Below are 19,067 nucleotides of genomic sequence, written 5' to 3'. Positions count from 1 at the left end.
TTTATCTGGGAAAAATGTGAGGGTTTTTTTTTATTTTCACGGCTCTACGTTATAAACTTCTGTGAAGCACCTGTGAGTTCAAGGTGCTCAATACACATCTAGATAAGTTCCCTAAGGGGTCTACTTTCCAAAATGATGTCACTTGTTGAGGGTTTCAACTGTTTTTAGGCACATCAGGGGCTCTCCAAACATAACATGGCGTCCGCTTTTTGGTATTTTCTGTCATAAAGGCCTCTCAAAGTCACTTCAAATGTGAGGTGGTCCCTAAAAAATGGTTTTGCACATGTTGTAAAAATGAGAAATCACTGGTCAACTGTTAACCCTTATAACTACCTAACAAAAAACATTTTTAAAAAAATTGTTCTGATGTAAAGTAGACATGTGGGAAATGTTATTTATTAACTATTTTGTGCGATATGATCTGATTTCAGGGCATAAAAATTAAAAGTTTGAAAATTACGAAATGTTCTAAATTTTGGCCAAATTTTTGTTTTTTTCAAAAATAAACGCAAGTCATATCAAAGAAATGTTATCACTATCATGAAGTACCATATGTCACGAGAAAACATTCTCAGAATCAATGGGATCCATTGAAGCGTTCCAGAGTTATGACCTCATAAAGTGACAGTGGTCAGAATTGTAAAAATTGGCGTGGTCAGTAAAGTGAAAACAGGCTTCGCAGTGAAGGGGTTAAAGAGGTACTACGCATAGAGATTTAAGAGAAATGCACATTCCTATTTTTACCTCCAGATGTTATTATATCTGTCAGGACATATTATATTACTACTACTGGATTTTGAAAATTTTAGTGGGATATGTTTGAATGTATAGGGTGTAAGGTTTTACTCACTCAGGTGCGGTTGAGCTATGCACAGGAAAACGGTTTTATTAAAATGTCCAGGCTAGTTTATTAAGATTGCATAAACTTCTCAGGAAACCAAACAAAAAATAGCCTTTTCCACCACAAAGTGAAAACACAAAGAAGTAAATAGTCCTTACAGGATTGCACGTTGGCCCGCTCAGGTTAGTGTCCAACCAGTAGCGTAGCTACCAGGGGGGCAGAGGGTGCGGCCGCCCCGGGCCCACCGCTCACAGGGGCCCACCCAGAGCTACACTACACTTATGCTTGGCATAGGTGGTTTTCCTGTATTGGATGTTTTCCTTTATTGGATGCTGCCCTTCCCGTGGTTGTTCCTTTCCGGGGAAAGGTCTGGCTATTCATTGCTTGCGTTGAGAAACACGTGATGGTGTCTCCGCAGCTATCCTACATGCATTTGCATATTTCCCATAAGGGATGGGGGCAGTGTTCTGGATCACTGCGTTGAGAAACACGTGATGGTGTCTCCGCGGTGTTCGGATGTTTTGGTCTCCCCGAGGCCAATCATCTGTGCCTTTACAGCCTTTTACTAGGCACTGCTCCTAATAGCCAGATTCCTACTCCACACTGATGAGGGGCAAACACCCCAAAACAGCTGTCTGTGGATGGATACCATGCTTGGCATAGGTGGTTTTCCTGTATTGGATGTTTTCCTTTATTGGATGCTGCCCTTCCCGTGGTTGTTCCTTCCCGGGGAAAGGTCTGGCTATTCATTGCTTGCGTTGAGAAACACGTGATGGTGTCTCCGCAGCTATCCTACATGTACAGCCAGAGGTGTCTGCACTGTGCAGGGAGGAGGTGACAGGATGCTGCTCCTCTCCAGGTAAGACCCAGCCACATGCTGTATCTGCAGTCTCTGAGACACTGTAGATTTATGGCAGCATCCTGAACTTTTACTCAGATCGGGTCACTTTGAGTGCAAATCGCCCAAGCATCACCCGATCTGTAAAAAAACTTCAGAGCAGCTGATATAAATCTAATGGTTCCTCAGATAGACAAGACTGGTCAGTAATGTGCACTGACAGATGTGACCCCGGCTGCAGGACCCCACAGATGAGGATATAGGTCTCTTTCCTATATATATACAGTGGGGCAAAAAAGTATTTAGTCAGTCAGCAATAGTGCAAGTTCCACCACTTAAAAAGATGAGAGGCGTCTGTAATTTACATCATAGGTAGACCTCAACTATGGGAGACAAACTGAGAAAAAAAAATCCAGAAAATCACATTGTCTGTTTTTTTATCATTTTATTTGCATATTATGGTGGAAAATAAGTATTTGGTCAGAAACAAAATTTCATGTCAATACTTTGTAATATATCCTTTGTTGGCAATGACAGAGGTCAAACGTTTTCTGTAAGTCTTCACAAGGTTGCCACACACTGTTGTTGGTATGTTGGCCCATTCCTCCATGCAGATCTCCTCTAGAGCAGTGATGTTTTTGGCTTTTCGCTTGGCAGCACGGACTTTCAACTCCCTCCAAAGGTTTTCTATAGGGTTGAGATCTGGAGACTGGCTAGGCCACTCCAGGACCTTGAAATGCTTCTTACGAAGCCACTCCTTCGTTGCCCTGGCGGTGTGCTTTGGATCATTGTCATGTTGAAAGATCCAGCCACGTTTCATCTTCAATGCCCTTGCTGATGGAAGGAGGTTTGCACTCAAAATCTCACGATACATGGCCCCATTCATTCTTTCATGTACCCGGATCAGTCGTCCTGGCCCCTTTGCAGAGAAACAGCCCCAAAGCATGATGTTTCCACCACCATGCTTTACAGTAGGTATGGTGTTTGATGGATGCAACTCAGTATTCTTTTTCCTCCAAACACGACAAGTTGTGTTTCTACCAAACAGTTCCAGTTTGGTTTCATCAGACCATAGGACATTCTCCCAAAACTCCTCTGGATCATCCAAATGCTCTCTAGCAAACTTCAGACGGGCCCGGACATGTACTGGCTTAAGCAGTGGGACACGTCTGGCACTGCAGGATCTGAGTCCATGGTGGCGTAGTGTGTTACTTATGGTAGGCCTTGTTTACATTGGTCCCAGCTCTCTACAGTTCATTCACTAGGTCCCCCCGCGTGGTTCTGGGATTTTTGCTCACCGTTCTTGTGATCATTCTGACCCCACGGGGTGGAATTTTGCGTGGAGCCCCAGATCGAGGGAGATTATCAGTGGTCTTGAATGTCTTCCATTTTCTAATTATTGCTCCCACTGTTGATTTCTTCACTCCAAGCTGGTTGGCTATTGCAGATTCAGTCTTCCCAGCCTGGTGCAGGGCTACAATTTTGTTTCTGGTGTCCTTTGACAGCTCTTTGGTCTTCACCATAGTGGAGTTTGGAGTCAGACTGTTTGAGGGTGTGCACAGGTGTCTTTTTATACTGATAACAAGTTTAAACAGGTGCCATTACTACAGGTAATGAGTGGAGGAAAGAGGAGACTCTTAAAGAAGAAGTTACAGGTCTGTGAGAGCCAGAAATCTTGATTGTTTGTTTCTGACCAAATACTTATTTTCCACCATAATATGCAAATAAAATGATAAAAAAACAGACAATGTGATTTTCTGGATTTTTATTTCTCAGTTTGTCTCCCATAGTTGAGGTCAAACTATGATGTAAATTACAGACGCCTCTCATCTTTTTAAGTGGTGGAACTTGCACTATTGCTGACTGACTAAATACTTTTTTGCCCCACTGTATATATATATATATATATTGTAAGAGTCATGTCGGTCTGGTAGTCGGGGGCAGGTATGTCTCGCCCAGGTATTTGTCTTATGTGAATTAGGCCGCTCAGTATCTTCAGGATACCGAGGGGTTAATAAGTGCAGGAATAAAGGCTGACCAGCTGGAGGTTTCAGGTGTCAGCCTGGGGCACACAGAATGCCTGTCCGTGTGAGACAACCGTGAGTGAGAGCTGTGCTCGTGACCTGTGTAATGTTAGCTGGGTGGGGGAAGCCCCCCAGTTGTTAGATAGGAACATATTTGTATAGTTAGCGCCGGACAGGCAAGGATTTATTTTTATGTTTTGTTTTCTGTATTTGCTTTCACTTTAATAAACCTGACCTGAGGTCAGTCTACTTGGAAACCTGCTGTCGCCTCAGAGTTTAATGCACAAACCACGTGACCTTTGACCCCAGCAAAGGCGATCCTGGAGTGTTTTGTTACATTGTGGTGGAGAACGCGGGCACTCCGTGGCACAGGCGACAGTATGGAAGACGTGGTGAAAGCCCTAGTACAGTCCGCTGCCGTACAGCAGGAAGCTAACCGCTTGATGGCCGCACAGCTGAAGGAGTTGGTGGACGTGACGACTGCAGACCGCCAGCTTCTCCAACAGGTGGCGCAGCGCTTGGTGAGCATGCCTGAGGCTAACCCGCAAGCAGAGTCCAGGAGAATCCATGTGAGTCGGTACTGGCAAAAGCTGACCGCAGAAGATGACGTCGAGGCGTACCTGACAACGTTTGAGCGGACAGCGTTGAGAGAGAAGTGGCCGAAGGAACGATGGGCCGATCTAATTGCTCCGTTTCTCTCCGGTGAGGCCCAAAAAGCTTACCATGACTTGGACTCGGAAGTCGCTCAGGACTTTGAGAGGCTGAAAGCTGAGGTCCTGGCCCGGCTCGGTGTGACGACGGCTGTCCGTGCACAGAGGGTACACCAGTGGACCTATCAGCCAGATAAACCGCCGCGATCGCAGATGTTCGACCTGATCTACTTGATAAAGAAATGGCTGCAACCCGAGGTACTGACAACTCCGGAGATAATCCAGCGGATCGTTCTGGACAAGTACCTGAGAGTACTACCACCGGCGCTGAAAAAGTGGGTGAGCCAAGGAAATCCCGCGACAGCGGATCAATTGGTGGACTTGGTGGAGCGTTATTCAGTGGCGGAAGGACTTCCTGATGAATACCGCTACTACCCGAACTGTACCTCCTCCTCGTGGAACCTGTAAGACTGTTCCAGGGACTGCGGGGGAAGGAAAATTGCCAAAAACTGTGGGGGAGGAACACGGGACTGCTCGCACCCCGAGATCAAGGGTGTCGGACTCTGGTTTCAATAGGGGGCCTGTTAGGTGTTTCCGTTGCCATGAGAAGGGCCATGTTTCTGCGAACTGTCCTGTTACCACTGAACCCATGCAGTGCGACGTTACGGACTCTAAAAAACACGTGTCTTTGGTTACACGGCTAGTAAGTGTGAATGCGGGTCAAAATGATACAGCGAAACACCTGCGTGAATTGTCTGTAGATGGGAAAAATGTTGTGGCATTGCTAGACTCTGGAAGTGTGGTGACTCTGGTGAAAGCCAGTCTGGTGGCACTTCCATCTGGTCCGTCTGATAAATTTTCTGTAACGTGTATGCATGGTGACACCTGCTCATATCCTACAGCAGTCATATGTATCTCCACTCCCTATGGGTCTGTGCAACACAAAGTGGGACTCGTTCCCGCATTGTTACATGATATAATCCTGGGCAGGGATTTTCCTCATTTCTGGCAGTTGTGGGAGAATCAGTTGCTCCTTCACGGTAGCTGTAACCGTGAATCTTCCCCCATGCCATCTGGAGGTCCCGAGTTCCTAGACGAGACCCCACAGGAAGATGTTGCTGGGGAGGTTATTGAATCTAACCTTCAGTTCCCCTTCTCAGTTATGGCGGGGGAAACTGAGGAAACTGAGGAAACTCAGCGAGAGGCGGAGGCAGACAGCCATCCAGCACCATGCCTACCCGATTTGGGAGTTCAGTTGGATGACTTCCACAGCGAACAAATGAAAGATCCTACCCTGACTCAGGCTAGGAAAAATGTAAAAGTGATAGATAGCGTACCCGTAGAACCGGACACTAGGCTAGCGTACCCGTACATGGTTCTTGAGAATGGTTTACTCTACCAGGTAGAGAAAAAAGGGGAAGACACTGTGCAACAGTTAGTGGTACCCAAACCTTATCGGCGGAAGGTACTGGACCTGGCCCACGGACATATAATGGGGGGACATCTGGGGGTACAAAAAACCACAGAAAGGATATTGCATTGTTTTGTGTGGCCCGGAATACACAATGATGTGCGTAACTATTGTGAGTCCTGTCCAGAGTGCCAAATCTCGGCACCTAAACCTCGATTCTGTAGCCCTTTGGTACCGCTCCCTATTATTGGGGTCCCGTTTGAGAGAATTGGGATGGATTTGGTTGGGCCCCTTCCCCGGTCCGCACGTGGGCATCAACATATCCTCGTCATCATGGACTATGCCACTCGTTATCCCGAAGCCATCCCTTTGCGTAACACTGCTACCAAAACGATCGCCAAAGAGTTGGTACAAGTGTTTAGTCGGGTGGGAATTCCAAAACAGATACTCACCGACCAGGGGACTCCCTTTATGTCGAGGGTAATGAAGGAGCTCTGCAGGCTCTTACAAATAGACCAGTTGTGTACGTCTGTCTATCACCCTCAAACAGATGGCCTGGTTGAGCGGTTCAATAAAACCTTAAAACAGATGCTCCGGAAGGCGATAGACAAAGATGGGAAGAACTGGGATTACTTGTTACCCTATTTGCTGTTTGCCATTAGGGAAGTTCCCCAGTCTTCCACAGGATTCTCGCCTTTCGAGCTATTATATGCCCGTCGTCCCCGTGGACTGTTGGACGTCGCAAAAGAAACCTGGGAAAGTCAAGTCACTCCCTTTAAAACGGTGATAGACCATGTAACGCAAATGCAGGACCGGATTGCTGCTGTCATGCCCCTTGTTAGGGAACATATGTTACAGGCCCAGGGAGCCCAGAGGCAAAGTTATGATAGAGGCGCCAAGGTCCGTACATTTGCACCCGGCGATAGGGTGTTGATCCTAATCCCTACGGTGGATAGTAAATTTCTGGCGAAATGGCAGGGCCCCTTTGAGGTCATGGAACGAGTTGGAGAAGTGAACTATAAAGTGCACCAGCCTGGTAAGAGAAAACCAGAGCAGATTTATCATGTGAATCTGATAAAACCCTGGAAAGACCGCGCTGCCCTAACAGCGGATCTGCCCCGTCCAGTTTGCTCACCTACCATACCGGAGGTGCAGATTGCCGAGACTCTCTCTGAACGACAAAAATCTGAGGTTAAGCAGTTTTTGTTACAGAACCAACAGTTTTTCTCGGAAAAACCTGGCCAGACTAGGCTAGTGAAACATGAGATTGTCACAGAGCCTGGTGTCACAGTTCATGTGAAGCCATACCGGATTCCGGAAGCACGCCGTGAAGCCGTCTCCCGGGAGGTGAAGGCCATGTTGGACTTAGGAGTCATTGAAGAGTCGCACAGCGCCTGGTCCAGTCCAATCGTGTTGATACCTAAGCCGGATGGCTCTATACGGTTTTGCAATGACTTTCGGAAACTGAATGCGGTTTCTAAATTTGATGCCTACCCTATGCCCCGGGTCGATGAGTTAATCGATCGGCTGGGTAAAGCCCGATATATTACGACCCTGGATCTAACAAAGGGGTACTGGCAGATCCCAGAGAGAAGACGGCATTTGCTACACCGGAAGGGCTGTTCCAGTATATCTACATGCCGTTTGGACTTCACGGAGCCCCAGCAACGTTCCAGAGATTGATGGATCGAGTCTTGAGGCCCCACAGGCAGTACGCTTCTGCCTACCTAGACGACATCATAATTTACAGCGTGGACTGGGAAGCTCACCTCCGGAAGGTACAGGGGGTGATTGATGACCTGAGAGACGCAGGCTTAACGGCGAATCCTAAGAAATGTCACATCGGCCTTGAAGAAGCCCGATACTTGGGCTACGTGATTGGCAGAGGAGTGGTTAAACCCCAGATCGACAAAATACAGGCAATTCAGGGCTGGCCGCAACCAGTGAACAAGAAACAAGTTCAAGCTTTCCTGGGCATTGCCGGCTATTATCGCCGGTTCATACCCAACTTTGCGGCCATGGCTACCCCCTTGACGGATCTTACCAAAAGGAGGGATTCCGTCATGGTAAAATGGACCTCAGCGGCTGAAGAGGCCTTCTACAGTCTGAAACTGGCTTTGTGCTCTCAGCCCGTACTAGTGACTCCTGATTTCAGCAGCAAGTTTGTGGTCCAAACTGATGCTTCTGATACTGGTGTCGGAGCTGTACTTTCCCAGGTAAGGGACGGAGTCGAACACCCGGTCCTCTACCTCAGTCGGAAACTGAATGTACATGAGCAGAGGTATGCCGTGATTGAAAAAGAGTGCCTAGCCATCAAATGGGCTCTCGACTCCCTCAAATATTACCTGGCAGGTAGGAAGTTTAGGCTGGTCACGGACCATGCCCCTCTCAAGCGGATGCATCTCCACAAGGACCGTAATAGTCGGGTAACTTGGTGGTTCCTTGCTCTGCAGGCTTACTCGTTCACGGTGGAGCACCTCCCCGGGGTGCAGATGGGGAACGCTGATGCCCTGTCCCGAGTACACTGTTTCGAGAGTATTCTTGCTCGACCTGAGTGGTCTGAGCAGGGGGGGAGGATATGTAAGAGTCATGTCGGTCTGGTAGTCGGGGGCAGGTATGTCTCGCCCAGGTATTTGTCCTATGTGAATTAGGCCGCTCAGTATCTTCAGGATACCGAGGGGTTAATAAGTGCAGGAATAAAGGCTGACCAGCTGGAGGTTTCAGGTGTCAGCCTGGGGCACACAGAATGCCTGTCTGTGTGAGACAACCGTGAGTGAGAGCTGTGCTCGTGACCTGTGTAATGTTAGCTGGGTGGGGGAAGCCCCCCAGTTGTTAGATAGGAACGTATTTGTATAGTTAGCGCCGGACAGGCAAGGATTTATTTTTATGTTTTGTTTTCTGTATTTGCTTTCACTTTAATAAACCTGACCTGAGGTCAGTCTACTTGGAAACCTGCTGTCGCCTCAGAGTTTAATGCACAAACCACGTGACCTTTGACCCCAGCAAAGGCGATCCCGGAGTGTTTTGTTACAATATATATATATATATATATATATATATATATATATATATAGAGGAAAGAAGCCTATATCCTCATCTGTGGGGTCCTGCAGCCGGGGTCACGTCTATCAGTGCACATTACTGACCAGTGTTGTCAGTATATATACCTTGGATTTACTGATATGAGATCATACAGACATTGGACTGGTAGGATCCTGACCCCTGCTATAGGAGATGTATGTATGTATCTATATATATAATTGTCTAAGGGTTTTTCTGTCTGTCTGTCTGTCTTTCTGTCTGTCTGTCTGTCCTGGAAATCCCGCGTCTCTGATTGGTCGAGGCCGTCAGGCCTCGACCAATCAGCGACGGGCACAGCATGGCGACGATGATGTCATAATGGAAATCCCGCGTCTCTGATTGGTCGAGGCCGCCATGCCTCGACCAATCAGCGACGGGCACAGTATCGACGTAGATGTCATAATGGTTGCCATGGTGACGATGATGTCAAAAAGGTTGCCTCGACCAATCAGCGACGGGCACAGTCTGCCGCGAATTCTGGAATCATCATTGTCCATATACTACGGGGACATGCATATTCTAGAATACCCGATGCGTTAGAATCGGGCCACAATCTAGTATATATATATATATATGTAATGTAATGCAGTCCTATAGCCGGGGTCAGGATCCATCAGTCCAGTGTCTGTATGATCTCATATCAGTAAATCCAAGGTTGTAAACACAAAACCCCCATTATAAAACCTTTTATTAAAAAAAAGTTATGGGTGAGTTTATACAGTATGATAAATAGCCAGACAGAAGAAAAAAGCATCACAAGTAAGTGTGTATAGAAAATCACATATGGTTGCCAGCCCCTGAACATATGCTCAGTCTAGACAACAAGACCCCAAAGGGTGAAAAGGGAAAAAGAGAGGAGCAGACGAGTCAGGGGGTGTACTTTCTTCTTTAGATTGGTAACATTCTATCTCCCCCTCTTTCTTCTGGTTGCCTCCTTTCCTTTCCCTCTTTGGGGTCTTGTCCAGACAAGAGTATTTTTTTAGGGTTACCTGGATAAATTCAGGGAGCTATACCCATACACTGGCCTCTATACGCACCCACTGGCTGTTTCTATTTTCTTCTATTTAGCTCTTTGTTAAGTATATCAGGGCTGTGCAAGTAGCAGCCCACAGACAGTGAGCAGATTCTAAAGAGTGGGAGCTATTGCAAGTTCCATTATACAGCATGGGAGCTACTGCAGGGGTCATTATACAGTGTGAGAGATAATGCAAGGGCCGTTATACAGTTTGGAGGCTGCTGTCAGGCCATCATACAGTGTAGGGGCCTATATACAGTGTGGGAGCTACTGTGGTGGTCATTATACAGTGTTGGGACCACTGTGGGGGCTGTAAAGAGTTTGGGGCTACTGTGAAGGCACATAGACATTTTACTATGTAAGGGCACAATGGTGGCATTACTATGTGAAGCAGTGTGAGGAACAATGCTTTTGTACCACACAGCAGGTGCAGTAATAGGGACACATACGGCAGCAGCGGCTCAGTATTGGGGTATCAGGGGCAGTAATAGGGGCAGTAATAGGGACACATACAGCAGCAGCGGCTCAGTATTGGGGTATCAGGTGCAGTAATATGGACACATACGGCAGCAGCGGCTCAGTATTGGGGTATCGGGGGCAGTAATAGGGACACATATGGCAGCAGCGGCTCAGTATTGTGGTATCGGGGGCAGTAATAGGGACACATACGGCAGCAGCGGCTCAGTATTGTGGTATCGGGGGCAGTAATAGGGACACATACGGCAGCAGCGGCTCAGTATTGGGGTATCGGGGGCAGTAATAGGGACACATACGGCAGCAGCGGCTCAGTATTGGGGTATCAGGGGCAGTGATAGGGACACATATGGCAGCAGCGGCTCAGTATTGGGGTATCAGGGGCAGTAATAGGGACACATACGGCAGCAGCGGCTCAGTATTGGGGTATCAGGTGCAGTAATAGGGACACATACGGCAGCAGCGGCTCAGTATTGGGGTATCAGGTGCAGTAATAGGGACACATACGGCAGCAGCGGCTCAGTATTGGGGTATCAGGTGCAGTAATAGGGACACATAACGCAGCAGCGGCTCAGTATTGTGGTATCAGGTGCAGTAATAGGGACACATACCGCAGCAGCGGCTCAGTATTGGGGTATCAGGTGCAGTAATAGGGACACATACGGCAGCAGCGGCTCAGTATTGGGGTATCAGGTGCAGTAATAGGGACACATACGGCAGCAGCGGCTCAGTATTGGGGTATCAGGTGCAGTAATAGGGACACATACGGCAGCAGCGGCTCAGTATTGGGGTATCAGGGGCAGTAATAGGGACACATACGGCAGCAGCGGCTCAGTATTGGGGTATCAGGTGCAGTGATAGGGACACATACGGCAGCAGCGGCTCAGTATTGGGGTATCAGGTGCAGTAATAGGGACACATACGGCAGCAGCGGCTCAGTATTGGGGTATCAGGTGCAGTAATAGGGACACATACGGCAGCAGCGGCTCAGTATTGGGGTATCAGGGGCAGTAATAGGGACACATATGGCAGCAGCGGCTCATTATTGGGGTATCAGTAGGATGAGGAGTTTGTGCAGGTTTAGAATAGATGGTGATGGGGCTGGAATATGAGAAGTGAAATGTGTCTTTGTTGTATTCTCTGCAGCCGAGTCGTTGCTGGAAGAAGTTGTCATGTCGGTCTGGGCCAGATGGAAAAGACGGGAAAAGTGACGTCAGTGGTAAGTCACCATCTGTAACTGTGCAGTGATCTATGTTCTGTAGGACTGGTAGTGTTGGTCTTTGTGGAGATTTTTTTTAGTTACAGGGGGGTCATTGGCTGAGGTTCTTATACACGCAATTACAGTGAGACACACCGTAGTTGTAATCAGGGGTTAGGGGCCCACTCAGATGTCTCGCCCCCCCTGAGCTGAACCCCTAGCTACGCCTCTGTGTCCAACTCTTAAGCCCTTAGCACGGACCAACTCAGGATATCCACACATCTCCAGACATAGACATTGAATGGGACACTTGGTTTCCATTTTATCTGCCAAACCACAACCCCCGGGATGGGATTTGTGAGCAGTCAGTCCCACACATTTCTTTGACTGCTCTTAAAACTTGGCCCTGATACGCCCTATTAACTCTCTCAGCACTATACATGCTTGAGCATTCTTTCTCGTGCTTACATCACTGAAGCTGCCAATCTTGATGATACATATCTTCCCTCACGGACCTGTCTGGTGGCCATCTTACAAGAGGCACAGCTTAAATGTATTAGCACATAGAAGGACTGCATTGAAGATCACCTTGTCGTAATCTGCCATATCAACACTGGAACTTGACAACTGTAGACTTTAGGTACCTTCACACTCAGCAACTTTACAACGAGAACGACAACGATCCGTGACGTTGCAGCGTCCTGGTTAGCGATCTCGTTGTGTTTGACACGCAGCAGCGATATGGATCCCGCTGTGATATCACTGGTCGGAGCTAGAAGTCCAGAACTTTATTTGGTCGTCAGGTCGGCGTGTATCGTCGTGTTTGACAGCAAAAGCAACGATGCCAGCAATGTTTTACATGGAGCTAACGACCTGTGAGAACGATAAGTGAGTCACCGTTACGTCACAGGATCGCTCCTGCATCGTTGTGGAGCTGCTGTGTTTGACGTCTGTACAGCGACCTAAACAGCGACGCTCCAGCGATCGGCTCGTTGTCTATATAGCTGCAGCGTCGCTGAGTGTGACGATACCTTTTGACTAGCAATGACATCTGGATACATAGATGAAAGAGGGATTTGGGTTGAGGAAAGGAGAAACAAATACGAGAACCTATTGCTGCATGTATTGAGACAAACATCTACATCACCTGGAAGATGACAAGATCAGCTTCTTGGATTTTTTTCTGTTCCTTTATGATGTCCTCACATAGCCAGCCTTTCTTAAATGCTTCCATTGTTTCTATGCCATAGCTGAAATGCTGAGGATTACACATGTCTCCTGTTAATTAGAAGTATAAGTTATAAAATTCCAATATAAGAAATAAGAATCTGGATGAAATGCCTCTTTTTTTTCTTTGCACAAGTTTTATAATTTTCCCAAGTGTGTAGAAAATTTGAGGTAGATTTGTAATTACAATAAAATTAGAGGTATTTTCCCGCAAAGTATTTTTTTATTAATAACTCTTTAAATAAAAATAAGTTCCACAGTTGAATGTGTTAAAAGAAATGTTCATGTGCTGAGATAATCTTCTAAATGTGTCCCTGTCACTTATAAATGTGACAGAACCATTACACAGTACGCAGCAGGGACACGTTTATAAGATTATCTCAACGCAGGAACATTTTTTAAACACATCTAATTGTGGAAATTATTATTATTCAAAGATTTGTTGATTAAAATTAACTTTGTTTGTGGGAAAAAAACCTTTAATTTTCTAGTATAGATTATTAATATTGGGTAGGTAACCAATTTCTGGTAAAGTTGCTATTAGGAAAACATAGTAATCCTTGATTACCAACCTTCAGTATATAATCTTCAATCGGAGCACGTTTTACTAATTTGCTATTGCATGCTTTTACAGAATTAAATTGCTTGAAATTGGAATGAGAACCGTGTGTGAGTTCTCCTCTTTATTTTAACAAATGTTTTGGGCATGTGATTTTGAGGCACTAATATATAGATTTTACAGGTTCTCCTGGTTTGTGAAGCGCAGCCTGCTTGTTAGTGTAGCCTTCCTCTCAGACCGTCTGTTACGTTTTGATTCAATGTCCAAGTGACCAAACATGTCCACCAGCCTGCTCCAAATGAAAAGCAGTAGAGTAGTGTTTGCAGTGAGATGAGGCTTATCGGAGGGCTGGTCACACGTCCACTAAATCAGAAGAAAAACTGCACTAACAAGTGACTGGAGACAAATCTGTAATAGCTATATATTAGTAAGTATTACAAAATCATATCCTCAACACATTTCTTAAAACAAATATAAAGTGCCTTCCCATATCCCATTTAAACACAACATTTAGCTTATAGTCCTAAAGCTTCCAGGGAGCCACAAATAATAATAAAAAAACACATGATAATGTCTTTATAGTCAATATCATAATTTTCTGCTACATATAGCAATGAAATTATTTGACTTCAATCAAAGAACTGTATTTCAAGTACATTTTGCTCGTCTTTAAAATTACTGTGTATAGCTTCTTGTACCAGTTTCTTTGTGCCTTAAAATGCTTTTATAAGTGACAATCACACCTGATAACAGTTAGACCATGGTGGGGGCAGGTTTCACAATGGAAATTTATTACCTACCAACCTGAAAAGAGAAAAATATCTGATCACTGTGGGTCTCACCAATAAATTAGGGTCTCTAGCCACTAATTCCCACAGCGAGAAAGAAGTTGAATAGAGTATAATACTGTTCCATTTAAGTTTTTGGAGCTTCCCCTATGGACTATGGTCCTTACTTGCATTTATGGTTCTGGCATATTTTGTACACTGCTCCATTTAAGGTCTATCAGACTGATTAAAACAGAAGAGTACGGCATGCATGGTGGTATACATTTAAAGTCCACCTCACTTTGGCTCAGGACCCCTGTTTTCGTGACATGTGGGTCCCAGCGTTGTGGACCCCAACAATTAAGGCCCCGTCTCACTAAGCGATTTACCAACGATCACGACCAGCGATACGACCTGGCCGTGATCGTTGGTAAGTCGCTGTGTGGTCGCTGGGGAGCTGTCACACAGACCGCTCTCTCCAGCGACCAACGATCAGGGGAACGACTTCGGCATCGTTGAAACTGTCTTCAACGATGCCGAAGTCCCCCTGCAGCACCCGGGTAACCAGGGTAAACATCGGGTTACTAAGCGCAGGGCCGCGCTTAGTAACCCGATGTTTACCCTGGTTACCAAAAAAAACAAACAGTACATACTCGCCTTTCGGTGTCCAGGTCCCTTGCCGTCTGCTTCCTGCTCTGACTGAGATCCGGCCGTACAGTGAGAGCAGAGCGCAGCGGTGACGTCACTGCTGTGCTCTCACTTCTCACTGTACGGCCGGCAGTCAGTGAGAGCAGGAAGCAGACGGCAAGGGACCTGACGGACATCAGATGGTCAGTATGTAGTGTTTTTTTTTTTTTTACATTTACGCTGGTAACCAGGGTAAACATCGGGTTACTAAGCGCGGCCCTGCGCTTAGTAACCTGATGTTTACCCTGGTTACCAGTGAAGACATCGCTGGATCGGTGTCACACACACCGATTCAGCGATGTCAGCGGGGCCTCAACGACCATAAAAAGGTCCAGGCCATTCCGACACGACCAGCGATCTCGCAGCAGGGGCCTGATCGCTGGTACGTGTCACACATAGCGAGATCGCTATGGAGGTCGCTGTTGCGTCACAAAACTTGTGACTCAGCAGCGATCTCGCTAGCGATCTCGCTATGTGAGACGGGGCCTTTAGACATGTCTCACCTATTCTGTAGATATCCATTGTGTGATCACCCCTTTAAGGGATGACGGGAAATTTAGGAATAGACTTCGTGTCATTAGAAGTAATGTCCAATCACACTCTTAGTGGATGCTTTAGATAAGTTTATTACATAATTTCTGGATGCAGCAATATCGTAATTAATCAATATGGAATAGGTGCAGGAAGAAATAATATAGTGAAGCGACAAGCACATTTAACGTTTCGACCCGCACAGGGTCTTATTCATATCAGAATAGAAGATGGCCATCATGATTTCTCATAGTTTGGTGTTATGATCCCAGTGGTAGAGGATCTCTGATATTCCGGCAAGATAGCAAAAACATAAATACTGCTCTAGGGAGGTGGAAACTGGGCTAACCGCATACCTGATCCTAACACACACAACTAGAAGCAGCCGGTGAACGTGCCTACGTTGGTTCTAGACGTCTCGAGCCAGCCGGAGAACTGACTACCCCTAGAGGGAAAATAAGACCTCACTTGCCTCCAGAGAAATTGAACCCCAAAGATATAGAAAGCCCCCAACAAATAATAACGGTGAGGCAAGAGGAAAACACAAACGTAGAGATGAACTAGATTCAGCAAAGTGAGGCCCACTAGTCTAGATAGGCAGAAAATAGATAGTGGACTATGCGGTCAGCAGAAAACCCTACAAAAACATCCACGCTGAACATTCAAGAACCCCCACACCGACTGACGGTGCGGAGGGAGAATATCAGCCCCCTAGAGCTTCCAGCGAGCCAGAAAATCTAATATTAAGCAAGCTGGACTAAAACACTGAAAAATGCAAACGATCCATATTATACAAAACGGACTTAGCTTTTCTTGCATGAGACAGACTGAAAGGAATCCGGAGGAGACCATATAGGTCTGGATACAACGATGCCAGGCAAGAGACTGAGTCCAGAGGAGACTTAAATAGGGAACACCCGCTGCTTAACGACACAGCTGGAGCTCAGGCCTGCAACAAGACATGCCTAACACAATACCGTTAGTGACCACCAGAGGGAGCCCAGAAACACAGTTCACAACAGTACCCCCCCCTTGAGGAGGGGTCACCGAACCCTCACCAAGACCCCCAGGGCGATCAGGATGAGCAGCGTGAAAGGCATGAACCAAATCAGCCGCATGAACATCAGAGGCGACAACCCAGGAATTATCCTCCTGACCATAGCCTTTCCACTTAACTAAATACTGGAGTTTCCGTCTAGAGATACGAGAATCCAGAATCTTCTCCACCACGTACTCCAACTCCCCTCAACCAAAACCGGGGCAGGAGGCTCAACAGCAGGAACCATAGGCACCACGTACCGCCGCAACAAGGACCTATGGAACACATTATGAATAGCAAATGACGCTGGAAGGTCCAAGCGAAAAGACACCGGGTTAAGGATTTCCAAAATCTTATAAGGACCGATAAAGCGAGGCTTGAACTTAGGAGAGGAGACTTTCAAAGGAACATGCCGAGAAGACAACCAAACCAAATCCCCAACACGAAGTCGGGGACCCACACCGCGGCGGCGGTTGGCAAAACGCTGGGCCTTGTCTTGTGACAATTTCAAATTGTCCACCACATAGTTCCAAATCCGCTGCAACCTATCCACCACAGAATCAACCCCAGGACAGTCAGAAGGTTCAACCTGGCCCGAGGAGAAACGAGGATGAAAACCAGAGTTGCAGAAAAAGGGTGAAACCAAAGTGGCAGAACTAGCCCGATTATTAAGGGCAAACTCGGCCAGTGGCAAAAAGGTAACCCAGTCGTCCTGATCAGCAGAAACAAAACATCTCAAATAAGTCTCCAACGTCTGATTAGTTCGCTCGGTCTGGCCATTAGTCTGAGGATGAAAAGCCGACGAAAAAGACAAATCAATACCCATCTTAGCACAAAAGGATCGCCAGAATCTGGACACAAACTGGGATCCTCTGTCAGACACAATATTCTCAGGGATGCCGTGCAAACGAACCACATTCTGAAAGAACAATGGGACCAAATCAGAGGAGGAAGGCAACTTAGGCAAGGGCACCAAATGGACCATTTTAGAAAAACGATCGCACACCACCCAGATGACAGACATCTTCCGAGATACCGGAAGATCCGAAATGAAATCCATGGAAATGTGCGTCCAAGGCCTCTTCAGGATAGGCAAGGGCAAAAGCAACCCGCTGGCACGAGAACAGCAAGGCTTAGCCCGAGCACAAATCCCACAGGACTGCACAAAAGAACGCACATCCCGCGACAAGGCAGGCCACCAAAAGGACCTAGCCACCAAATCTCTGGTACCGAAAATCCCAGGATGTCCCGCCAACACTGAAGAATGAACCTCAGAAATAACTCTGCTGGTCCATCTGTCAGGGACAAACAGTCTCTCTGGTGGGCAACGATCAGGCCTATCAGCCTGAAATTTCTGCAGCACTCGTCGCAAATCTGGGGAAATGGCAGACAAAATCACTCCCTCTCTGAGAATACCAGCCGGCTCCGAGACTCCCGGAGAGTCAGGCACAAAACTCCTAGAAAGTGCATCAGCCTTCACGTTCTTCGAACCAGGCAGGTACGAGACCACAAAGTCAAAACGGGAGAAAAACAACGACCAACGAGCCTGTCTAGGATTCAGGCGCTTGGCAGACTCGAGGTAAATCAGATTTTTATGATCAGTCAAGACCACCACACGATGTCTAGCTCCCTCGAGCCAATGTCGCCACTCCTCAAATGCCCACTTCATAGCCAACAACTCCCGATTACCAACATCATAGTTCCACTCAGCAGGCGAAAATTTTCTTGAAAAGAAGGCGCATGGCTTCATCACGGAGCCATCAGAACTTTTTTGCGACAAAACAGCCCCTGCACCAATCTCAGAAGCATCAACTTCAACCTGGAAGGGAAGAGAGACATCCGGCTAGCACAAGACTGGCGCTGAAGTAAACCGACGCTTCAGCTCCCGAAAGGCCTCCACGGCCGCAGGAGACCAATTAGCAACATCAGAACCCTTCTTGGTCATATCCGTCAAAGGTTTAACCACGCTGGAAAAATTAGCGATAAAACGACGGTAAAAATTAGCAAAGCCCAAGAACTTCTGCAGGCTCTTAACAGACGTGGGCTGAGTCCAGTCATGAATGGCACGGACCTTGACTGGGTCCATCTCCACAGTAGAAGGGGAAAAAATAAAACCCAAAAAAGAAACCTTCTGTACCCCAAAGATACATTTTGAGCCCTTCACAAATAGAGCATTCTCCCGCAGAACCTGAAACACCATCCTGACCTGGTTCACATGGGACTCCCAATCATCCGAAAAAACCAAAATATCATCCAGATAAATAATCATAAATTTATCCAGATATTTCCAGAAGATGTCATGCATGAAGGACTGAAACACAGAAGGGGCATTCGATAATCCAAAAGGCATCACCAGGTACTCAAAATGACGTATTAAATGCCGTTTTCCATTCATCTCCCTGCTTTATGCGCACAAGGTTATACGCACCACGAAGATCTATCTTGGTGAACCAACTGGATCCCTTAATCCGAGCAAATAAATCAGACAACAATTGCAAAGGATACTGAAATTTAACCGTGATCTTATTCAGAAGACGATAATCTATACAAGGTCTCAAAGACCCGTCTTTCTTGCCCACAAAAAAGAATCCTGCACCAAGAGGAGAAGAGGATGGGCGAATATGTCCCTTCTCCAAAGACTCCTTTATATAACTCCGCATCGCGGCATGCTCTGGCACAGATAATTTAAGGAGTCGTCCCTTAGGAAACTTACTACCAGGAATCA

General features: G+C 46.7%; 1 protein-coding gene across 3 annotated transcripts in view; it reads right to left on the bottom strand.

Annotated features, from left to right (window-relative positions):
* The window catches only part of NQO2 (N-ribosyldihydronicotinamide:quinone dehydrogenase 2), a 162,089-nt gene that overhangs the window by 63,444 nt on the left and 79,578 nt on the right, over window positions 1-19,067 (bottom strand). For all 3 annotated transcript variants that reach the window (XM_077269785.1, XM_077269786.1, XM_077269784.1), the window contains exon 3: window positions 12,680-12,810. In XM_077269785.1, the coding sequence (XP_077125900.1) occupies window positions 12,680-12,810 (131 nt within the window). The remainder of the gene's footprint in view (window positions 1-12,679; window positions 12,811-19,067) is intronic.

The sequence above is a fragment of the Ranitomeya variabilis genome, chromosome 6, assembly GCF_051348905.1.
Source record: "Ranitomeya variabilis isolate aRanVar5 chromosome 6, aRanVar5.hap1, whole genome shotgun sequence".
Lineage (NCBI taxonomy): Eukaryota > Metazoa > Chordata > Amphibia > Anura > Dendrobatidae > Ranitomeya > Ranitomeya variabilis.
Note: the sequence above shows the minus strand (reverse complement) of the source record. Positions and strands in the feature narration are given on the sequence as shown.